This window comes from Papio anubis, chromosome 20 (genome assembly GCF_008728515.1).
Source record: "Papio anubis isolate 15944 chromosome 20, Panubis1.0, whole genome shotgun sequence".
Classification (NCBI taxonomy): Eukaryota; Metazoa; Chordata; class Mammalia; order Primates; family Cercopithecidae; genus Papio; species Papio anubis.
Genome location: NC_044995.1, coordinates 10,330,889 through 10,355,208, shown reverse-complemented (window position 1 = coordinate 10,355,208; position 24,320 = coordinate 10,330,889). Strand labels below are relative to the sequence as shown.

The 24,320-nt window shown below is 57.4% G+C and overlaps 1 protein-coding gene across 4 annotated transcripts; it reads right to left on the bottom strand.

Moving 5' to 3' along the window:
• Nucleotides 1-1,484: 1,484 nt before the first annotated feature.
• On the bottom strand, nucleotides 1,485-24,106 carry EPN1 (epsin 1). Of its 4 annotated transcripts, none has more exons than XM_003916151.5 (11): nucleotides 23,875-24,106; nucleotides 19,907-20,236; nucleotides 11,294-11,543; nucleotides 8,091-8,215; nucleotides 7,709-7,783; nucleotides 7,134-7,217; nucleotides 5,116-5,419; nucleotides 4,424-4,534; nucleotides 4,184-4,270; nucleotides 2,250-2,507; nucleotides 1,485-2,085 (listed from the first exon to the last, which is right to left on the bottom strand). In XM_003916151.5, the coding sequence occupies exons 2-11, from the start codon at nucleotides 20,132-20,134 to the stop codon at nucleotides 1,877-1,879; spliced, it is 1,731 nt and encodes a 576-aa protein (XP_003916200.2). In that variant the 5' UTR covers nucleotides 20,135-20,236; nucleotides 23,875-24,106; the 3' UTR covers nucleotides 1,485-1,876. The 4 variants fall into 4 exon arrangements, with proteins under 4 accessions (XP_003916200.2, XP_009193648.2, XP_031515163.1 ...); XM_009195384.4 differs by having other exon boundaries at nucleotides 19,907-20,256; nucleotides 23,875-23,989; XM_031659303.1 differs by lacking the exon at nucleotides 23,875-24,106 and adding an exon at nucleotides 21,873-22,295.
• Between the last annotated feature and the right edge of the window lie 214 nt (nucleotides 24,107-24,320).

The following is a 24,320-nucleotide window of genomic DNA, read 5'->3' as shown; positions in this document are numbered from 1 at the left end:
GTCTCAGAGAGCCCAAGCGTAAGGGACGCTTGCTGCTGCCCAGGAACGGCACCCCGTCCCGGGAAGTGACTCCCCCACAACATACCCAGGCCGGGTGAGAAGAGGGCTTCCCCTCCCTGGCTAAGGAAGTGAGATGCTCCTCTGCAACTGGACCTGTAACCAGCTGACCCCAAAGTTCCTGTGTCCCTGGGCCCCACCCCTTCCTGCATGGCGTGGTCAGCAATTCCTCCATCAAGCCCCTACAACCCTCCAGACACCCCGGTCTGCAGCGGCAAGTGGAGGCCAGAGAACGCTCCGACACAGGTCATGACCCAATTCACAGCAAGTAACAGAACCCCAACCTCACGTCACCCCGATGGCACTTCTTTTGCTCAGCAATCCCCAGGTGACATAGGTCCACCAGGGAGGGGGCACACAGGGTGGCCACCAGGCCGCTTGGACACCGTAGTCACGGTGGCCTCCAACCCTCCAATGGCTAGGTGCTCCCTGGACCCCAACCCACAGCAGCAAGTGTCCCTGCGACACAGCTATCTGGCCCCACCCTGAGCCCAGAGCATCTCCGGGCAGAAGGGGCAAGAAGTCATCTGACTCCAGGGGTCTGGCCCCACACAGCCTGCACCCCGCACAGCCTGCACCCCGCACAGCCTGCACCCCAGCACAGCCTGTACCCCGCACAGCCTGCACCCCAGCACAGCCTGCACCCCGCACAGCCTGCACCCCAGCACCTCTGAGACAAGAGCTGTCGGAGTCACTGAGGGAGTGAACCCAGCCGTCAGGACTTGACCCCAGGGGATCATGGAGGGAGACTCCACATGGAAGAAGAGCCTGTTCCACTTAAAACAGACACAGCCAGATCCCCGTCACTGAGGCCCTGGCTGTGGGGCCTGCAACAAGCTGTCACCGACCCCTGGAGATAACAGCAACACCCCCTCACAAGGCGGCCCGAGGCTTCTCTGGGATGATCCCATCAGGTGTGGTCCAGCCCAGGACAGCGGCACACAGACGACAACCAGAGGCACCTGGTGGTTCACTCAGCTCAGCCGACAGAGGCTGACGCGGTTTCCGGGAGTGCAGGGATGGATTAGTGATGCTTGCGGGGGGCCCAGGTGATGGCGATGGTGATCTGTGTTGCGTATGTGCCATCCCTCAGGATTCTTCTTCTCCCTGAACCCCAGTGCACTCTGACCTCATCCTAGTGTTCCCTCAACACAAGAGCGAGGCCTCCTGCACTGGGAGCGTCTGGCCACGAGTGGCCTCCTGACCACCTGGACCTGCGTGAGCTACAGCTCTGCCAGGCCTCGCGCCGTCCACCCTCAACCCAGCCACCCCTTGACCCGGGAGGGTCAGGGAAATCAGGACTTCTGAGACAGAATGGCTGGTTCCCAGCCACCCTCGAGAGAGAGATGGGACCCAAGCCCCGGGTCCCTGGATGAAGGGCTCTGGGGGACACGCGAAAGCACAGATGGGAAGCTGGGGGAGCCAAGCCCATGGGAATTGCCATTTATTCCCAAAGTTGCCAAAATCATCACCAAGGATTCACCGAGGGTGCGTGAGGGGAACAAGGAGGCTCAAACACTGACTGAGGGTTGAGAGTTTGGAGGGAGGGGGAATGGGTGGGGGCCCCAGCCGCCCCTCCCCCTTCTAATGCCACGGGAAAGGGGTCCTCCTCTGGCCAGCTCCCCTCCCCAGGCCCCATGTCCAGTTTCTCTCTGGGGAGGTGGGGTCGGAAAGGAAGAGGATGTAGTGTGAGTGGGCCCCAGGAGGGGGAAGGGCACTGGGGGCAGGGATCCCCCATTTCACATGCACTCACAACACTGATCTCCCAGAGAGCCAGAATGGGGCAGCTGGATGGAGCCAGGCCCCCTTCCGCCCTGGATTATAGGAGGAAGGGGTTAGTGTTGGGGGCCGGGGGGCCTGGGGGCATCATGGGGGGCAGGCCAGGGCCCCCGCCAAGGGGAGAGATGTACGTGGGTGGCGCTCCAGGGACAGGAGGCACAGGACTGAGACGGAGCTGGTTCAGGGTAAGCGTCGCAGGGGGCGCGGGCTGGAAGGGGTTCGTGACGGAGGGGCCAGTGGCTGGGCCTCCTGCAGGAAGAGAAGACCAGAGACACGGAGTGCAGTCAGTGGCGCGGCCCACCTGTGTCCATCCAGCACGTGCAGGCAAGGGGCGAAGCGTCCCTGCCCTGTGAGGCACCTGCTCTGCTGGAACCCACAGGGAGGACTTGGGCAGGTGATGGGCCCACACTCACCGCCTGGCAGGAAGGGGTTGGAGGCCTTGGCTCCAGACGGCGTGGGGCCCGGCCGGCTCACCAGCGAGTCCAGGTCGACGAGGGCTGCATTGGGCCCCAGGAATGACTCTGGCGTCTTCCGGGTGGGGGGCGTGGGAGTTGGTGTGGCTGCAGGTGGGGGGCTGCCCACAGCCTCAGCCAGAGATCCCCTGACCCCACTCATGTCAAACGCCCCAGGGCTTCGGGCCGGCACCTCTCCTGCCAGCAGCTCCAGCTCTCCTGGAAGGAGCGGGGAGAGGGGCTCAGACAGGGCAGATAGCAAGGCTCCAACCTGGGAGCAGTACAGGCCATCACAGGGGGCGCTTCAAAGAGCCCGGTGCCCAGAAGCCTCAGGAAGAGGAACCGAGGTGCAGAGCGGAGCAACGCCTGCCCAGGCCAGAAGCTCGCATGTCAGCCCAGATTCCCACAAGGTGGGTCTGATTCCAGTGAGCAAACGCAAGAGGGATGACAGAAGCAGGTGTCACCCTCTGACAACCACAAGGCAGCAACTGCTTCAGGGAGGGGCTGTCCAGGGTCTCTAGGCCCACGGGGGGAAGGCAGCGGGGGCCTGTTCACAGGGGCCTCCAGGCTCAGAGCAGCCTGCCCTCAGACGCTCCTTGAGTACACAGCCCCAGCGGGAGCTTCCAAGTGGACAGACAGCACAGACACGTGTTCTGGGCCGGCGTGAAGACGTCTGTTGGCTGGAGGTCTGACTTTTTTTTTTTTTTTTAGACGGAGTTTCGCTCGTTTCCCTGGATTGAGTGCAATGGCGCAACCTCAGCTCACTGCAACTTCCACCTCCTGGGTTCAAGCGATTCTCCTGTCTCAGCCTCCCGAGTAGCTGGGATTACAGGCGTGTGCCACCACGCCCGGCTGATTTTGTGTTTTTAGTAGAGACGGGGTTTCGGCCATGTTGGTCAGGCTGGTCTTGAACTCCTGACCTCAGGTGATCTGCCCACCTCGACCTTCCAAAGTGCTGGGATTACAGGCGCAAGCCACTGCGCCTGGCCTGATTTTCTTTTTAAATAGATTTAACAATTCTATCTACTGTTGAAAAAATGCACACATTTGTATGGGACAAAAAAAGGCCTAAAAGAAGGAAAACTGCAGGCTGGAAGACTGCTCTATGTTAACCTAGATAATGAGAGGAGGGGAGTGCAGGCGCAGCTCACTCCCCGTTAGCCGCCGGCCTTTCATCAGGGGAAACAGGTTTCTGTACCACAACCTGTGCCTCAATAACAGCTCACTTAAACAAACAAACAAAAAAACCAAGAGATCAGGCTGACATGACTCATCATGGGACAGACAGGTGCCAGCTGAGGGCCATGGTGAAGCACTAGTGGCCACAATGACCTCGGACACTCCTGACGGAGTAGCCACTCAGGGACTCAGCAGATGGGCCCGTCACAGGCGGCGCGTGCCGGCTTACGCCAGCTGAAAACCCCAAGGAGCCGGGGCAGCTAAAGGCAGCACCCATGAGGACGCACCCTGGCCAGCCCTGGAGCCACCAGCAGGCGAGTGGGGACCTGGAAGCGGAGCCTCGGCTGCCTTCCAAACCCCTGTCCATGCAGCTCACTGCACAGGACAAGACAATCCCTGTTCTTTGACACACTTGAAGAGTCTGCAAGGCACTCAAGCGATGTGGAGGCAGAGACGGGTCAGAGGTCGACATTTTGGTGGGAAACCTTGAGAAGAATTCTGTTTCTCTCTAAGTCTGCAATTTCTCTAAAATCAAGATGCACACTTGTTTTAAAGACAAGTGGATGGTTCTGGCCCACTCTACCCAAGTCAACTTTTCATCCTTAAGTCCAGCCGGCCCTGTCTGGAGTGGGACAGAGACAGCCGGGAATGGGGCTCCTGAAGAGCTGGGGGGCGGGGGCTCCCTCTGGCCACTGGGAAGAAAGGCAGGGGCTCACCCGCGCTGCTCCCGGAGGTCGGCAGTGCTGTGCGGAGTCGGTCGAAGTCAGAGAACTCATCAGGCTCCGTGTCGAATCCCCCGGTGGCTGTGGGGTCGGGATGCTCTGCTCAGCCCCTCCCTGGGGCCCCGCCTCAGCTCCCACCTCCAGTCCGGGCGTCCACCCTTCCTTAGGATGCTCGACTCTAACATCTCCCACTCACTCCTGCCCGGGGCTCCGTTCCCACCCCCACTGCAGTACCTGTGGTGCCATTGGTGCTGGGTTTGGCAGGTGACCCTCCCCAGGGATCTGAGAAGGCTGGAGCCGGTGTCCAGGGATCAGAGGCCGAGGGTCCACTGACCGGGACCCCACCTGGGTGAGGACACAAGAGCATGAGGAGCTGGCAACCTTGACTGCCCAGATGGCCGGGGGGACCATTGCCTCTGAATCTGTGGCTGTTCACACAAAAGCTCCCTTGCTCCCGGTCTTCCGCACACAAACTCAAATTCCAACTGGGCATCACTGCCAGGCTCTGGCCCTGGGACCCCAGCTGGGGTGAGGGGCTTCCCCGCAGCCTCTGCCAGACCTACCCAGCCCTCCCTCAGCTCCCCTACCCCTCCCCTGTCCAGCTGGGTGTCAGGCCCTTCTCCACCCGCACCTCCCAGCTCCACCCACCACCCTTCCCAGATGCCTATGTCGCACAGGCTCTGCCCTGGCCGCAGCCTCTGTGCCCCTTGGCTGAGCTGCTCCCCATAGCACACCCCCGTCCTCCAAGGCACAATCTCACATGCCCTGTCCTGGGCTGTCTCATCTGACCCCCTCCCCTGTACCCAGGACGCCCCCACCACTGCCCGGCGCCACTTGGCTGCATCTGTCCCTGTCCAAGGGCACAGCCAACCAAGGACAGGTGCACACAGGCATAGAGGCCGCACGCAAGCAGGCCACGCACTCACCATCGGAACTTCCCCATGGATCCGGCGTGGGCCCCTCCCCGGCTGCAGGGGCTGGGGTCCCACCCCAAGGGTCAACTGAGGGTCCTGCAGGGGCAGCAGGCCTCCAGGGGTCCCCAGAGGCTGGCGTGGGGGCTGGACCTCCCCAGGGATCAGCAGCTGGAGGGACAGGGGGGCCGCCCCAAGGGTCCGAGGTGGGGGCAGCCGTCGGGACGGCAGCAGCCACGGGTGCTGGGCCCCCCCAGGGGTCTGTGGTCGGGGGAGGAGCTGGGGCTGTGAAGACGTCAGCAAGGTCCATGAGGGACGACTGTGGGGGAGAGAGAAGAGGAGGAGCATGAAGAAGTGGTGGGAAGCCCGGGACAAGGACCAAGCTGGGGCCCGTCGCTGGGGAGGTGGCCAGGCCCTGGGTGTCCAGACAGCAGCCATCCATAAGGGGTAAGAGGGAGGCAGGCCCCAAACACACCACCCACCCTCCCTCCTCGTACGTCCTAGGGTCGGCCCACCTCCCCCACCCCAGGGAGCCCCAAAACAGGCCACACCCCTGCCCCACATCCATTCTCCACACCACGGCAGGGCAGCCCCTTAACCCCACCTGCTCCCAGGTCCTTGCCCAGCCCTGACTGAGGATGGAGGCCAAGCCCTCCCCTCACTCAACCCAAAGCAGCTCACTCCTCCCTCTGCCCACCGTGCCTTCTTCAGTCAGCCCCTAGTCCCTGCTCCATGCCTTCCCCGGGGAAGCTCCCCCTGAACCCCACTCAGGTCACCCTGAGCACCTCTCATGATGCCCCCTACATTGCCCTGCCGTCACCCCACAGTCATCGCACTGCAGGCCTTCCCACGCCGCACGCACACGCTGCAAGGTCCTGTGTTCTGGGGTGGCACACGACGGGCCCAGCTAACCAGAGCCCCTGTCTCGGAAAGTGCAAGTGTCCCCAACAGACTCATGCACACATCTCCAGTCAGCACTGTGAGGCAAAGGCCCCGGGGGGATGGGAGGGGAAGAAGAGCTGAGTCCAGGGCAGGAGAAGAGATGGGTGAGATCCAGTGCTCCTCCAACGGGGCAGCCCTTACTGGGGTCACTGAGCTGTGGGGGACACTGGTAGAGACCCCTTGGCCGAGGCCAACATAAAGAGGCTTTCCATCTACCAAGAAAGTCCCACTGTGCCTTATGGCCACAAGCTGTCTGCCGCCTCCCATGGAGAGGGGGCCTTGTCCCCACCCCTCAAACCTGGGCTGGCCTCAGGACCTGCTGAGACCAACAGCAGTGCACAGGCTGGGAGCCAACTCCGACCCAGCCCGATGAGCCTGTGCTGGGGTGGGGCAGCAGCGGCTACCGTGCTGTGAGGACACTCGGGACAGACTAGTAACTGGGGAGAGGCCAGGGGAGGAGGCTGGAGAGCAAGGCCAATGCGGACGCCCTGGGCCCAGAGGCGTGAGTGACCTCAGCTCTGACACGAAACAAAACCAGCCAGCAGGGCCCCGTCACAGAGAAGTACTGAAGCGTGACCTGAAAGCGCAAGGTTGTGGGAGGGTTTGCTACTCAGCTGCAGAGCACAGGAATGCCACAGAAACACTGTCTGCAAGGGCGGGACCATGCCTCATCGCTCACCAACAGACCCTGGTGTGCAGCACACGGCATGGCACCAAGGAGGTGCCGAAGAAAGTGTAACAGATGGGCGAGCCCTGCACCCTCCTTCCTGTGGCCATGTCAGGCTGTTGACCTATTCTGGGCCTCCCCATTCAGCTGTGGTGGGTGGGGGTGGCCCTCATGGTGCTCGGCCCGAAGACGGATGGCCAGTGCTGACCACAGAAGGTGGCCACAGGGCAGCCTGGTGAGTCACCAGCCTCAGCCCAGCAGGGAGGAAGAGGCAGTGAGAGGCCAACCGGGCCTGGAAACCCAGTGCCCAGCTCCAGGACCTTGTGTTTCAGCCTCTGCTCCAGGGACCTGGCCATGCAGGACTGAGCAATGGAATGGACGGACACCTGCGGGGGCCAGGGAGGGCAGAGCAAGCCCCGCTCACCTCCTCCTTGCCCCCGGTCTCTCTCTTGCTCTCCTCGATCGCCATCTGCAGCCGCAAGTCATCCCCGCGACGGATCCGCTCCTCCTGTTGGGGCACGGGCAGCAGCCAGGGAGACATGAGAACGTGAGCCGTAGGCAGATGCCACCTCAGCCCGGAAGCCCCAGCAACCCCTCCCACCCCAACGAAGGCGGCTGAAGGATTCGATGGGATGCGGACAATGTATGAAATGGGGATGGGGCACCTGGGTCAAAGGTCGGGTGGGACACGGGGATGAGGGGAGTGGGGTGCTGTGCTGGGGCACCCAGGGAGGACAGGCACCCGCCTCAGTGGTATCTCCTGCGTTGGGGAGAGGAACGGACCCTGGTCACCCAAGCAACCTTGGCACGGCTGCACTGGCCGCCACCAGGCTCTGTCTGACCGGAGGTCCTACATCCTACAGCTGAAGGTACTGAGACTTCAACATGCGTGAGGCTGTGGGCTTTCCAGCCCAGCAGGATGGTAGGGGGTGACTTAGGAAGGGGCGATGGGGCTGGTCTGAGGGGAGTCCCTGGCAGGGGCAGGGAGGCTGCTCTGACCTTATCATGCTCTTCTCGGCTCAAACTAAGGGCCAGCTGGAGCTGGGCGTCGTCCTCGGGGCCGCAGGATGGGGGCTGGGGGAGAGAGAGTGTGAGGGGCATGGCGGGAGGGGCCAGAGGCAGAGGCAGGAAAAGAGGTAGAGCCAGAGTCAGATAGGGTCAAAGAAAGAGAGGGCTTGGGGTCCCTGAACCAGTGAGGGACAGGCAGAGAGTGACACGCAGAGGGACGGGAGGTGAGGATGAGGCAGGACTGGGGAGGAGACGAGTGACAGCACGTGGAGCAGCGACAGTGAGGGCCAGGCCTGCGTCTGGCTGGGAGGCAGCCTGAGGTGAGACGTGGAGGCGGGTGGCGGACAGACAGCCCCAGCTGCACGCCCAGTACCTGGTCAGCCTCCTCCTTGCTCATGGCCAGGGCCAGCTGGAGCTGCAGCTCCTCCTCCCCACTGCTCTGTGGCCATGCCTGTTCCGCCTCAGGAGGGGGGCCTGAGCCCACAGCTGCTGATGAGGCTGGAGGGTGGGGGAGAAACTCGTGAGACCCAGACCAGGGAACGAGAGACAGGAAACCCCACAGCCTAGAGAGATGGGGGCTTCTGTGTCCAACCCCACCCCCCAAGTCCCCCACCCTACAGCCTCTGAAGGCTAAGACTAGGACCGAGAGGCAGAGACCAGATACCAAGTGCCCAGAGGAGAAAGGGTCCCCGGAGGGTGGTGCAGGCAGCCCCACCCATGGGAGGGGCCAGGCATCAGGGAAGGACCAGAGCAAAAGTCAGTCTGATAAGCAGATGGGAAACCCCAGGAACCTCTGAGCCCTGCCACCACCAGGACTTCCAGCATGCCTGGGGTCTGTCACTGGGCCCCTGGGGGATGGGAGGTCCTTCCTCCCGGGTCTCCCAGGCCTCTGTTTCCAGGGCTTGTGGAGAATGGTAGCTCTGGCAGGGAACAACTGGAATTCAGAGTGGGAGAACAGCGTCTGTTGAGACGGCAGGATCCAAGGCCTGGTCAGGGCTGGGGAGTGGGCCAGGAAGGAGCCCTTGGTTCCAGAAGCAGGAGGAGGAGGGACAGAGAGGACACAGGAAAGCACGGCCGGACCCTCCAGGAGGGTGCTGAGATATCCCCGGCCTCCACTGCAGCATCCTCTCAGTGACCCCCGCCTACCCTCAAACTCTGTCCTGACACTGTTCTCTCCACCCTCAAGGCCTGTGGACCCTAGGCCCCCCTCCACAGTGCAGAGAACAGGCTCCAACCAGGCCCCAGGCCCGCCGAGCGTGGGGCCATCGCCCCAGCCTCCAAAGCCCCAGGGTGGACCTTGCCTCTCCTGCCCCGCCCTCCCCACCACTGTGCACTCGTCAGCAAGTTCTGTCTGCTCCAGCTCCAAGACGCCTTGCACCTGTGTTCTATACTTCTGTCCCCACCCAACCCACTCCCCGGGCCCAGGCCTCTCCCTGACAAGCAGGCCCTGACTCCCCTCGCCCGGAGCTGCAGCAGGCAGCTGTCTGGCGGCCCCACCTGCACCAGGTTCAGGGGCCCCCAGGCTGGCCCCCGTGCAGTGTGCCCAGGGAGCACGTGGGCGGCAGAGCGAGGCCAAAGGGTGACCATCTGGGGTTATGAGTGAAGAAAGGATGAGAGAACCAGCAGCGGCTGACAGACTTGGGTGGGTAAGTGGCCGTCTGGGGGGATGGGCAGATGGAGGGGCAGCGTGGGGCACGGGTGAGGCCGGGACACAGGGAGGACCACACTCCTGTGGCCCCTCCTCCTCTTCCCTGCCTCTGTGACTTCCTCCTGAGCTCTGGGGACTCTCAGTGGTGGCTAAATCCAGTGGTGGCTAAATCCAATGCCCAGCAGCCCTGAGGGCCGCACCTCCCACATCACAGGTAACACAGGCACCCAGCCAGCAACACCCAGGCCTTCCCATCACTGGATCCCCCAGCCTCGGTGCTGCCCAGGGACCACAGGCCCTTCCCCGCCCACTGGGGGTCTCAGGGCGCACTCCCTAGCTGCCCCCAACCTCCTCCCCAGCCACAGCCCTCCACACAGCTCGCTCCAGGACAGGGGCCAGCACACCACAGTGGCAGCCACAGCTGGCCTGAGAAGGTCCAAGAAAGGCCTTTACATTTTTCAATGGTGGGAAACAATGAAAAGAATGCACCAAGATGGGCGAAAACTCGAGTACCCTTAAAAAATTAAATAACTGAAAAGTCTTAAAAAGACAGTGAAAACTACATGAAATTCACATTCCGGAGTCCTTGGTGAGTGTCAGAGGGGCGCAGCCGCTTCCCAGCAACTGCTGGCAGACAGGGCCAGGCAGCTGGGATGGGAAGGCGTGGCCAGCAACGCAGAGGACACTGGCTCTGGCCCTGCACAGAGTCTGACCACCCCCAAGCCAGGATCTCCTACCTCAGGCCTCTTCCCTGAGGCTCCCTCCCAGCTCCTGCCAACGTTCCTCCTCAGTCCACCCCAACCCCGCCGCCCACCTGTCTGCCTCAAGCTGACCAGCCCCTCTCTGCCGCCCACACTCCCTCCTGGTGTCCCCAGCTCTGAGCACTCCCACGCCACGCCAGCTTCTTCCCTCCACTTCACACTCTGCTTTCACGCCGTCTACCAGCTCCTGGGTCCTTACTCTGGAGTTGTGGGCAGGGCCGTACACACCCCATCACACCCATGTATCCCCGTGGGTGCTGAACGGTGATCCCAAATGAGACCTGTCCAAACAGAAGGCCTAGACTCCCCAAACAAGTCCAGTCCCTCGAGCCGGACCCCATGGGGGCCACAGGCCCTTCATGCTGGCTGCGCCGGCCTGGCTGACCCACCTCCATCTCCAGGGCAGTGCTCTAGCGGCCCCTCCCCATCTCACGCACCCCCACTAACTGAGGCACCTCCACTCTTCCTGGAGAGCAGAAGAGCCTCGCAGACATTCTCCAGCCTCCCTCCCAGTCCTGAGCAGCAGGACTAGTCTCTTCACGGCTGTGAGCCCGCGACCAGCATAGCTCACACTTTCCAGCACAGTCCAAGGCCCACACACCCATCACATAACTGGAAATGTTTCGTGGGGCAGATCTTGGCCTGACGATGTGGGAGGCACTATTTCAAGTTTTGTTTTCAGGGCTGGTAACCACCCACCAGACTGAGTCCTCCACCTCCGGAAGGCATTGCCAAGGCTCCTAACGCAGGCCCAGATGCCTGGTGCAACCTGCAGGCCCTGGCTCTGGCCTTCCTTCCGTGCCCCTTCCAGGCCACCCTCTGCCTCTCCGATGTTCCCTCATCTCGGCGCAGACAGAAGCACAGCACCCTCGGGAGTCACTGTGTGACTGTCCCCAGCACTGACCGCCCTCAGGCCCTGAGCCTATGGGGAAGTGGAATAAAAGTTCCCAGTTCCAGACCTGCCCTGGGGCACAAGGCAAGAGGCAGGAAGGGCCCCAGAGCTGCTGCATGGGAGGTCCTAAGGGAAAAAAGGGCACAAGTGAGACCAGAGCAAGGGTCCCAGGTGAGGGGAGGAAAAAGGGGATGCCTCAGTGGCTCCTGGCTGGGAGACAGGGAAGCAGGCAGAGGACAGACTCTAGGCCGTCAGGGGCCGCAGGGAGGGCTCACCCGTGGCGGTCTGTGCCAGCTTTTCCTTGGTCTTGAGCGCGTGCGCCCGCTCCTCCCGCAGCCGGTCCTCGTCGCGCAGCAGGGCCACCAGCTGCTTGGCTTTCTCACGCACGTTCACGCCCTGGTCCTTGCCGTCGCGGTCCACGTACTGGAAGTCCTTCAGCGTCTGCACGGCGTACATGTTCTCCTTGCACTGCTGTGACACGCGCTCTGAGCCGGTCTTGATGAGGTACTCCATCAGCGTCATGGCCTGCGGGCGGGCACAGGGACGCCCGGTCAGCACGCTGGGCAGGCACCGCAAGGCGGGCTGGAGACGGCCCAGGCCCCGGGGCAGCTGACTGGGTGCAAGTCCCACAACCCACCTGTCCCCACCGAGTACGACACGGCCCCACGCTGTGAAGGGGACCAGCCGCGGAGGGACTGCGTTCAGCGACAGATACACAGTAGGCCACATGGCCTGGGATTCCGTCCACATGAATCATCCAGAACCGGCAAATCCAGACAGAGAGTGGATTATGGGTTGCCGGGGGTGGAGGGAGGCATGGAGAGGGAACACCTGAAGGCTATGGGTTTTCTCTCTGGGGCGATGAAGGAGTTCTGAAGCTGGACAGAGGTGGTCGCACAGCACTGTGAATGGGCCGAATGCCGCTGAACTGTGCGGTATGAAGAGGACTGCACACTGTAGGAGCTCTATCTCGATCCAAATAAAAGAGGAAATGGCAGCTGCAGGCACCACAGCTGCCGGGGGCATCACCTGGCATCCCGGAGCCCTATTTCTCTACAACTAAAATCTAAAGTAACATGGCAAGAAAACCACATTAGTTAAATCACAATGAAGGGGGTCTTAGTATTCAGTTTGAAATGTGTCAGTATTTCTGACTGTAAAACCTCACGCTGGTATTAACAGCCTGGAGCAGTAGCTTGTCACCTCTGCAAGAAGGGAAGAGATGCACGCAAGGGCCCACGTAGGCCTGGGTTCTCTCGGGAGGGGCACCGAGGTTCCACACCACCAGGAGCAAGAGGACAGGGCAGAGGCAACATGATCATTCAATCTGCACCCTTTGGTACGTTTGGATTTTATAATATGAAAACAAACTTGCTTTCAACAAGTGGAAATTAATAGTAGGGGCCAGGGGACCAAGGTCTCCGTGGCTCTTCCTAGCTCAGGCTCAAGTCCTGGGCTTGAGGGGTCATGGCCCCCTTAAGGCTCTGCAGCGGGTATCTTGGTCACTGACCTCAGAAAAAGGCACACCTTTGATTTTGCAGGTGATTCCAGGGCCTTCACAGAGCCACAGAAACCCACTCAGGGCTCCTAGGGGAGGAGTCAGCTATCACAGCTAAGCTCCGTCTGAACCAAGGAGAAATTTGCCAGGAAAGATGCCAGGGCCATTCATATCTCCTCGCCCTCTGAGGCAGCTGGACCTAGCTCTGGCAAGGGGCCTTTCAAAGGTGTGTTAACAGCATTTACAGTATAATCAGAGATTAGTCTTTAACCGGCCCTCAAGGTATTGACACGAAAAGAGAAAGGAAAGAAGATAAGCCATTTCTATGCTTTATCACACCCTAAGCCAAGAGGCAGTCCCAGGTCCACAACTCCTGGGGCCCTTGTGTTTTGGAATTCAGAATTTTCCTGAGTTCAGACCAGGAAAACAATGCACATACAACACATAAGAGAACGCTCCAGGCACAGTCCTGCCAACAGCCACATTACTGCGGGACCAGCAGACACCATACAAACGACCTCACTTCAGTCTGGGTCAGACTTTGTGCCAAATGGATCATGAAACATTTTTGTTTCCAGAGCTCTCTGGACTTTGGTATCGCAGCTAAAAAGATTGTGAAGTGGGAAATAGTGCAAAAACCCACCCACAGTGAACTGCATATATAAACTATGGTACACTCACACAGTGGGACTACCACATACACTGAAATTAAAAATAAACGAGGCCAGGCGTGGTGGCTTACACCTATAATCCCAGCACTATGGGAAGCTGAGGCAGGTGACCACCCGAGGTCAGGGATTCGAGACCAGCCTGGCCCACATGGTGAAACTGTTTCCACTAAAAATACAAAACAATTAGCCAGGCATGGTGGTGCACACCTGTAATCCCTGCTACTCAGGAGGCTGAGGTGGGAGGATCCCTTGGATGGGGGAGGCAGAGGTTACAGTCAGCCAAGATCACGCCACTGTACTCCAGCCTGGGAGACAGAGTGAGATTCCATTTAAAAATAAATAAATAAGGCCGGGTGTGGTGACTCATGCCTGTAATCTTACCACTTTGAGAGGCCGAGGTGGGTGGATCACAAGGTCAGGAGTTTGAGACCAGCCTGGCCAACATGGTGAAACCCCACCTCTACTAAAGATACAAAAAAGTAGCTGGGCATGGTAGTGCGCACCTGTAATCCCAGCTACTCAGGAGGGTGGGGCAAGGAGAATCGTTTGAACCCAGGAGGCAGAGGTTCCAGTAAGCCGAGATCGCATCATTGTACTCCAGCCTGGACAACAGGGCAAGATTCCGTCTCAAAAATAAATAAGTAAATAAATAAAATAAATCAATAAATGAAACAAATAAATATCCGGGCACAGTGGCTCATGCCTGTAATCCCAGTACTTTGGGAGGCCGAGGTGGGCAGATCATCTGAGGTTAGGAGTTAGAGACCAGCCTGGCCAAGATGGTGAAACCCCATCTCTACTAAAACTACAAAAAATTAGCTGGGCATGGTGGCATGCCCCTATAATTCCAGCTACTCAGGAGGCTGAGGCAGGAGAATCACTTATCTTGGGAGGCAGAGGTTGCAGCGAGCCAAGATAGCGCCACTGCACTCCAGCCTGGGCAGTAAGAGCGAAACTCAGTCTCCAGAAAAAACAAAAAATAGGCCAGGCACGGTGGCTCACACCTGTAATCCCAGCACTTTGGGAGGCCAAGGTGGGCGGACCACGAGGTCAGAAGTTCAAGACCAGCCTGGCCAATATAGTGAAACCCCATTTCTACTGAAAGTACAAAAATTAGCCAGGTGTGGTGGCAGGCACCTATAATCCCAGCTACTCAGAAGGCTAAGGCAGGAGAATTGCTTGAACCTGGAAGGCAGAAGTTGCAGTGAGCTGAGGTCGCGCCATTGCACTCCAGTCTGGGCGACACAGCGAGACTCCGTCTCATAAATAAGAAAGAATAATTAAATAAATATTATTTAATAAGATTAATTATTTAATAATAAGATTATTACTTAATCTTATTATATTGGGTGCAGGGGCTCAATCCTGTAACCCCAGTGCTTTGGGAGGCTGAAGTGGGTGGATCACTTGAGTCCACAAGTTCAAGATCATCCTGGGCGACATGGCGAAACCCCATCTCTAAATAAATAAATAAATAAATAAAATAACAAAAAATTAGCCAGGTGTGGTGGCACGTGCCTGTCATCCCTGCTACTTGGGAGGCTGTGGCTGGAGGATTGCTTAAGCCCAGGAGGCGGAGGCTACAGTGAGCCGAGACCACGCCACTGCACTCTAGCCTGGGCAACAGTGAGACTCTTTCTCAAAATAAACAAAAACTGCTTTATGCAACAGCACAGTCAACCTTGCTGACCTGATGGTGATGGTGAGCAAAAGAAGCCAGACACAAAAGACCACACGTGACTCCCCGTATATAAAGTTCAAGAACAGTCTTAGCAGACAGAAGTCAGACACGGTGCCCGCAGGAGATGGGTTTCCTGAGGGAACCTGGAAGGCTGGATGCATCCTCTACCTCCCTCTAGGCGAAGGTTACACAGGTGTCCAATGTGTTATACATTCATGATGTGCTTAGTATGCAATTCCTTAATGAAAAATTTAAAATCTTATTTTAGAAGTGAGCAGGCCGGGCGCGGTGGCTCAAGCCTGTAATCCCAGCACTTTGGGAGGCCGAGACAGGCAGATCACAAGGTCAGGAGATCGAGACCATCCTGCCTAACATGGTGAAACTCCGTCTCTACTAAAAAATACAAAAAAACTAGCCGGGCATGGTGGCGGGCGCCTGTAGTCCCAGCTACTCGGGAGGCTGAGGCAGGAGAATGGCAGGAACCCGGGGGGCGGAGCTTGCAGTGAGCCGAGGTCCGACCACTGCACTCCAGCCTAGGTGACAGAGTGAGACTCCGTCTCAAAAAAAAAAAAAAAAAAAGAAGTGAGCAAGTGGGCCAGATGTAGTGGCTCATGTCTATAATCCCAGCCCTCTGGGATGCCAAGACAAGAGGATCACTTGAGCCCAGGAGTTCAAGACCAGCCTGGGCAATACAGTGAGACCCCTCATCTCTACAAAAAAATTTTAAAATAGCCAGGCATGGTGGTACGTGCCTGTGGTCCCAGCTATTCCTCAACCATGCCTGGAGCCCAGGAGGTCAAGGCTCGGTGAGCTATGATTGTACTGATGGATTCCAGCCTGGGCTACAGAGCAAGACCCTGTCTCTAAAAAAGTTGAAAAAAAAAAAAAAAAAAAGTTTGCAGAATAAGTTGTTTTTCCTTTGCTTTTCTAAAAACAAACAAAAAGCAGTGGGCAACTGCATAAAGTAATAGTCCTTTTTAATGCCAAAGGCAGCTTTATCAAGGACATGCTGCAATGCAGAAATAAAGTTTAAAACAGGAATCAGCAAACGTTCTGTAAGGAGCCAGATGAAAAAATTTCAGTTTTTCAGGCCATATACTCTCTGTCTCAACTACTCCACAGCCACAGATGAATGGGTCTGGCTGTGTTCCTTCACTTTTTTACAAAAACGGCTGTGGGTGGGATTTCACCAGTGGGCTGTACTTTGCTGACCCCTGGTTTAAAGTCAAGACTGAGAGACCCTGCATTCCTCAGAAGTGAGGTGGCAGTGCAGGGCCCAGAGGGTGAGCTCAGGGCAGGACCCAGAGTGGGGGTTCAGGACAGGGCCCAGAGGGTGGGCTTGGGGCAGGACCCAGAGCGGGGGTTCGGGGCAGGGCCCAGAGGGTGGGCTCGGGACTCCTCTTGGTTCTACCACATCCTGCATGGTAGAGCTGAGCTCCTTTGTGTCTCAGTTTCCTCATCTGGAAAACAGAGAAAAAGGAAGAAAAGAACTTCCTTTACCAGGCAACTGTGGATTTGATGAGAACCTACGTGTGCTACACATACAAGGTACCAAATAAACGCCGGCCCTTACTCACCAAGACTCACCCCCAAGGCCATGCAGGGAGGCCGTGCAGAGCCAGATCACCCTCCTTCTCCACGGGGACAATAAGATCCACAAAGTACCAGCCAGCAGGGCCACAGGGTGGGACAGCCTGGGCTCTGGACAGGCCCAAGCCCCAGCTCCCCCACAAGCCTGAGCAGGCCACCTCCCCCATCTCTGGGCCTCAGTTTCCCCATCCATCAAAGTGGAAAGACTGCTCCTGCACAACCCACCACCTGGGGTGAAGTGGCAAAGGGATGGTGGGAAGCCAGAGGACCCGCCCTCATGCCGGAACAGGTCAGCACGGAGGGCTCCAGAGAGGCTCACAGGGCGTGCAGCAGCTCCACAGCGGCTCAGGCCTCGGGCCTGTGGGGTTGTCCTCATCACCTGTACTTCCAGAAGGGGACTGTGGGATAGAAGTGGTCATCCAAGAGGGGAGGCGCTGGCTAGACGTGGACGCAGGGAGCCCCTCCTGGACCCCTGCCCTGTGCCTATGCTCAGCTATCAGCACATGCCACAGCAGGGACAAGAGTGACACGTGCTGACCTCACAAAGCTGCTCTCAGGACAGCGTCCAGCAGGCAGCACAAGCAGCAACCAAAGCAGGTTTCCACAGACACCATCAACCCTCCCCAGGGGTACTGAGGCTGAACCCCACCCTGAGTGTGAGGAATCAGCAGTTCAGGGTGGAGCAGGAACCCCACGTCCTCAGCCACATGGGCTGGGGATCCCCAAGCTCAAAGAGAAAGGCCGGCGCCCAGACTCTGCTGTGGGGAGCATAGAAAGGAGAGTCTCAAGAATCAAGAGATGCTGTGAGGATGGTGAACACAGCAAGAACAGCCAGGCCTGGGGAGGGTCCCAGAGGGGCTACGAAAACCACAGGGGAGGTCTTGGGGGTGACAAAAACCTTCTATGCCTTGGCTGTGATGACAGTTATGAAACATGTGCATCTGTCAGAGCCCAGAAAACTCTGTCTTGAAAGGCTGGGTTTTACTGTGTGCAAATTATACCTCAGTAAACCTACCTTTACAAAGTCATTAGAACTGGGTTTTACTGTGTGCAAATTATACCTCAGTAAACCTACCTTTACAAAGTCATTAGAACTGGGTTTTACCGTGTGCAAATTATACCTCAGTAAACCTACCTTTACAAAGTTATTAGAAAGAACCAGGCAAGAAAGGCTGGCTAAGACCTGTGACTGGCTGGCTGCCTCCTCCAGGAAGTCTGCCCTGACTGCCTGAGGCCCGCAGAGCCTTGTGCTGTGTTCCCTCCTTCATGGCACCCGCCAGCCTATCGGCTCAACTCCCACCGACCTGGGAGCTGCCTGAGGGTGGGGGTCGGGTTTGATCAGGGCTGGGTCCCCAGCACCGTCCAGCAAGAGGCTGCCCACAGGTAACCAACCTCAGGACAAAAGTGCGGCATGAACAAAAACAATCAAGTTGCTTCCCCATGGAGGCTCTCCCACCTCCTGTAGGAAGCACCCCAAGCCCCGGCCTGGCACTGAAGGCCACATCCCTCTCCTGCCCTGCCCTGCCGTCCACCCCGGCCACCAGCACCGCATGCTCCCTAGCAGACTCTCAGGCCTTGGCACCTGCCAGCCCTGCCCACAGGCCACTCTGTCTCTGCCCCCAGCAGCATCACTCTGGCCACTAGCCAGGAAGGATCCGCGTCTAGGGCCCCTCTGGATTCATCACCTCTGCACATCCACCCCTCCAGCCCCACCTGCCCCTCTAGCCCCGCCCCTCCTCCTTGCCTCCACAGAGGCTCCCCTGCACCCCCAGGCTTTTCCAAGATCCTCAACTAAACAAACGCCACCCAGCCCTTCACAATAAATGACCAATAACTGATTCAACCTATGACTCAACCCAATCTTGGTGTGTCGGGCTGGGCATGAAAACCAGTCACAGGAAACAGGCCTCAGCCCCTGCTCCCACGTGGAAGTGGTGCAGCGCTCCCAGCCTCAGCCTCACCTTTGAGTGGAGGGAACTGCCCTCACCTGGGCAGAAGTCTCCAAAATCAGCAAGGACGAGGACCTCGCCCAGAACAGGCCCAGGTCTAAGTGCATGAGGGTGGAGCCTTGCAGGTCTGGTGCACCAAGACCCCCAGAGCGGGCCCTCTGCAGATGCTTGCCAACGGACCGCAACAGCAGCTGTCTAACACTCACCAGCCCCTAACCCGAGTCAGACGTGAATCAACTCCACGGGCCCTCACAGAGGGAGATTCAGGGATGAGCCCGAGATCCCACCACCGGGAGAGTAACCCGGCCCAGCCCACGTCCTTGGCCACTTTGCCGTAACACAAGGAACACAGTAACCAAAGACCAAAGGTGGGGATGCTAAGGCCCCTGGACCCCACGAGCAGCAAACTGAAAACCCACTCGCTGAGTCCTGCTCACAGGTGCGAGCCCTTTGACCCAAAACCTGCGATCTGCGTGTGTGGTCAGTGGATCAGGGCCAGCAACTAGGCCACATCCATAGAGGGCACTTTGGCCACATTTGCCAAAATTACACATGCACGAGCCTCTTGACTCGGCAACTCCAGTTCTAGAAAACAGCAAAGGTACAAGGATATTCACGGCAATCTCATTCTTAAAACACTGCAAAACCCTTTTCAAAAAAATCCATCAACAAGTCACTAAATAAATTATGACCAATCCATAGAGTTGAAAGTTCTGCAGTTGTAAAAGAAAAAAAAAAAACAGCAAATCTTTTACATCCTGATAGGCAATGTTTAAGATAAAATCTCCTTTTCCTTTTTCAAATTGGGGTCTAATTTACATATGGTAAGACTCGCTCATTTTAACATCAGTCTGAGTTCTGAAAAATGCACAGGACATGAAGCCACCACGGCACTCAAGGCACAGAACAGTCCCGCTGCCCCCAAAATGTCCTTGTGCTGCCCTTTGTAGGTGACCCCTCCCGTCCAACTCCCGGCGAGCACCAACCTGCTCTCTGCATTCCATCCCTATGGTCCTGTCTCTCCCACTGTCGGATTGATGCCAGCAAACAGTATGCAGGCTTTTGAGTCTGACAAGCAGTGTGAGAACACGACACTGTTCCAGTGTTCATCCCCAGCGTGGCATCGCCTGTGCCATGGGGAGCACACACCTGCCTGAGGGGCATTCACAGACGGGGCCCAGAGCGGAAACTTGGCTGCTGTGAGGAAAGGAACTGGGTATCTGGGCACACAGAAGAGATGGGCACTGTGGGCCCTTTCAGGCCTCCTGAGCATATGAATCTTACGAATGCACCACTCACTCAAAAACAGATTTTAACCACAAGGCTCCAAACTTCTTAGCCTTACATTCGTTGCCTTCATTAAACAAAAAGAGAGATTTTACTCTTCTACAGCTCCTCTTGAGAACCGGGATGCCATCCCAGGCAGGGTGCACAACACGGGCTCCTGCCCTCCCGCCTGAGCCCCTGCACCTGCCTGGGGAGGAGAGCGGGACGCTGACCTTGTAGACGTGCCGCCAGTTCTTGCCATGGTCATTGAGCCGCTTCCAGATCATGCTCATGATCTCCGAGAAGGCGACGACGTTGTAGGTGAGGTCAGCAATCTCTGACATGAGGGAGCTGGACGGACCCCAGGGGTCATTGCTCGTGGCCTCTCGAACCTTGATCTCCGCCTCTGAGTAGTTGTGGACAATGTTCTTCATCTGGCGCCTCAAGGACGAGGTCGACATGGTGCCCGGCTGCAGCAGCAAGGGGCACAGGGCCCCTGATGCGTGGAGAGACGGGGTGACTCCTGGACGAAGGCTGCAGCAGGCGCTGGCAGGTCACCGCATCTGAGAAGGGAACAGGACCTCTGGAAACACAAGTGGGACATGGGTTGCCCAGAGCCCTCAGGGTCAAAGATGAGTTCCTAACTGTGGCCCAGAAGGCTCTGTCCCTTGTTAACCTCTAGGTCTCAAAGTAACCCCATCCATGTTTCAGTTCCTCAAACAGGCTGCCTCCTTCCTGCTGGGGCCCCTGCTCAGTGAGGCAGAGTATATGCAGTGGCACATCGCAGCCCCACACCCTGGCTCAGCCAGTTCCTGGCCAGGCCACCCTGGGTGGGCTGCCATCTCCTGCACCTCAGCTTTCTCTTCCGTCAAATGGGGCTCCATGCAGTCATCTAGGGAACTGACGCCCTGTAAACACTGGTAGCACATCCGCAGGCACTCCATCCTGCCCATGCGCTCTTCCTTCTTCCTCGCCCAGGGATGTCCACTCACCCCAAGTGCTCTGTTTACACTTCCCAGGTCCACACTCAAACATCATGGTCACCTTTCCCTGGAGCCTCATCAGTAAACCCAGCCCCCCTCATGATTTTATATATATTTTTTTTTTTTTTTTTTTTTTTTTGAGACGGAGTCTCGCTGTGTCTCCCAGGCTGGAGTGCAGTGGTGTGATCTCGGCTCACTGCAAGCTCCGCCTCCCGGGTTCACGCCATTCTCCCGCCTCAGCCTCCCAAGTAGCTCAGACTACAGGTGCCGCCACCACGCCCGGCTAGTTTGTTGTATTTTTAGTAGAGACGGGGTTTCACCATGTTAGCCAGGATAGTCTCGATCTCCTGACCTCGTGATCCACCCACCTCGGCCTCCCAAAGTGCTGGGATTACAGGCTTGAGCCACCGCGCCCGGCCTGATTTTATATTCTTTTGTCTGATTCTGTAGCTCAGGTCAACCTACAGGCCCCATGGGGGCAGAGAACATGTTTGTCTAGACGTGGCTTTTCCTACCAAAGAAGCTGGCCCAGAAAAACCATTCAGTAAACCATGCAAGGAGGAAGTGGAGAGGGAGGGCAGGACCGACCTCTGGAACAAGGATGGAGCGGGCAGGAATCCACAGCAAAACAAGGACACATGAGAAAGAAGGCTGATGAAGGATGAAGGGATTAAAGACAGGGGCAGGAGCAGGGAGCCAACCCAGGGCGGCAGGAAGAACCAGGGAAGCCAGAAGACCAGACGTCCCAAGGACAGGGGAAGCCCAGGGCTCAGGAGAGATAAGGAACCTAACAGCCCCACTGCCTGGGTCCCAGCTGTGTGCCAGGTGCTCACTCAGCATAAGAGGGACATGACATTTTTCAATACTGTATGCAGAGACTGGGCTCCTGGAGGTTAACTAACTCAACCAAGGTCACACACCAGGAATGGCAGGGCAGACTCAAACCAAGGCCCACCTGAACTCCAAAACTCATACTTTTAAATTAACCTCAATTAAACTAACCCATCCCAAGACTGGTGATGAGAAACAGGAGAGTCAAGCAAACGATGATGACACCAGCAGACGCTCGCACTGCTCGTATCCCATGCCAGGCACTGTTTTAAGCGTTTTACATGTATTAACTCAGTTAATCTTGAAACAACCCCATGATTCACAGTCACCTCACAGGGTGGAAACTGAGACACGGAGGTTCAGCCCCGTGCCCAGGGACACACACCTTACTCCTGGAGCAGCCTGGTTCCAGAGCCAGCTCTCATCACTGGTCTATGCGGCTCCAACAAGCCACAGAGGGAGATTTTCAAAGCCCCACCATGATGTAAGCCCAAGGGAGACAGGGATGACTGACAGAGGCTGACCTCTGCTTCGAACTCAGACTAGAGAGCCAGGCACCTGAAGACAGATGTAGCTAGTTAAAAAGAAAATCTCCGGAGTCCCAAAGCAGCCCCAGCCTGACACATTAAGATGATGAGATGATGTAATATGGAGAAGGGGACTGACAAGAAATAGAGACAGACCCGGACAGAGAGAGACACACAGAAACCCAAACCCGGGCAGAAGGAGCTAAGCAGAGACACAATGAGAACGATACAAGCACCATCCTGGCTAACATGGTGAAACCCCGTCTCTACTAAAAAATACAAAAAACTAGCCGGGCGTGTTGGCGGGTGCCTGTAGTCCCAGCTACTCGGGAGGCTGAGGCAGGAGAATGGCGTAAACCCGGAAGGTGGAGCTTGCAGTGAGCTGAGATCCGGCCACTGCACTCCAGTCTGGGTGAAAAAAAAAAAAAAAGAGAACGATACAAGCAACAGCAGATACAAGAACATGGGAAGACAGGGAGGCAGGAGGCCAAGGAGGAAAGAGGCCCAGAAACAAAAAGAGACCTGGCGAGAAATAAGACACAAGAAAAATGGAATCTAATGGCAAAGAATATAAAATGTGGGTTCAAATCCTGGCCACATCAGCTACCTGCAGCGCCAACCTCCTTGAGATGCAGTTTGCTCAACTCTGAAATGAAAGAATTCCTACCTGGCAGTCCTGTTGATTAAATAAGATGGGTACATACAGTGCTTGGCTCTGTGCCCTACAGATAGTAGGCGCTCAATAACACTGGCTGCTATTATTATCAGAGAAAAAAACAGAGAACAGTTCCAAAAGGGTGGCGGCAGAAAATGCACTATCTTAATACTGTGTACTTATTTGGCGTGCATTAGAAAAAAAATACCCAGCTAGCACATCAAAGCTACCATTTCTCAGATACTGCTTAGAATGAGATCGTATTTCAAATTAAATTGATTCCAAGAGAATTATTAGATTAAAAAGAATACAAAGGATATGACAAAGTTCTCCAAGGAGTACTCCAATAACCGACCGATATCTAACACTTACTGTGTAAAAACCTCTAAGCACTGTAATAACAAAAACCAGCGCTCCCAGTAATTACACACTCGCTATGTGTCAGATACCGTCTGGTACTTTACATGTATCACCTCAACTTACAGGCACAAGGACCCAATGATGTAGAAACTATGAACGCCTACGAACTACGAATTTCCTACGACTAGGAAACTGAGGTTTGGAGATAGAGAATATCACCTGGCAAATACCACACAGCTTAGCAGGCAGCCGGGCCTCTGAATCCAAGGCTGGGGCTCTTCACCACCACACCAGAGACTCAGAAAACAGGGGAAAAGGGGCAGATTCTAGACCAGGGAACAGACTCCTGGAAAGAAACTTCAGGATTGGAAGTGATAGGTATGGGGGCAAAACTCCGACGTTAAGACGGGACGGGGGTAAGATTTGCACCATAGGCAGAAAAGCCCGCAGGGAAGGGCTAGAGACACCTAGGGAAATGAAGACTCGGAAACTCGAAAGACACAAACAAAATCCTGAAAGACACAGACTTGACAGGCAGAGGAAAAAGAGACCCGGGACAGACACACAGACACACTCCTATCTCCAAACCCTTTTCTAAGTCTACTGAAACAGGCACAGGCAGAGCCCCACGGGAAACAGACGCGGCCAGACACAGACACGAGAGAGAGAGACAGACAGACAAGACAACCGACACGGGGGCAGTCAAGGCCGACACAGGAGCAGAGACACAAAGGCCGCCAGAGACACCCAGAACCGGCCAGGCGCGAGCCCGCGCGCGCCGCGGCCCAGGCCCGAACGCCCGGAGCAGGCGGGCCGGCGTCCCCCGCGCTCCGCCCCGCGCTCACCTCGGCCCCCTCACGCCGGGCTCTGGGGGGTCATGGCGGTCAGCCCCCTACCCCGCTCGGCCTCGGTGTCGCGCGGCGTGCGCCGGGCCCCGGGCGGCGGACCAGGAGGCGCCACGGGCGCACGCACGAACGCAAGGGGGGCCGCACGCCGACGGCTCCGCCGCCCCGCCGCCCAAAAGGGGCGCGGAGAGCCCGGCGGGGGAGGGGAGCCGCCGAGGAGACGGGAAGCAACCGAAGGAGGCGGCGGACCGGAAGCGGAAATTGCTGCGTTCCTCGCCCTCCCGTGCCGCGCCCCGCCCTGGCGAGAGTCGCTTCCGCAGCCAAGCCAACCTGGAAGGCATCACTTCCGGCGCGCTGGCCCCCGTTGCTAGGCGCCTTACGTCATTTCCACCCGCTGCCGTGGGGGCTCCGCGGGGTGCTCAGCGGGCGCCGGGGGTCCCCTCAAG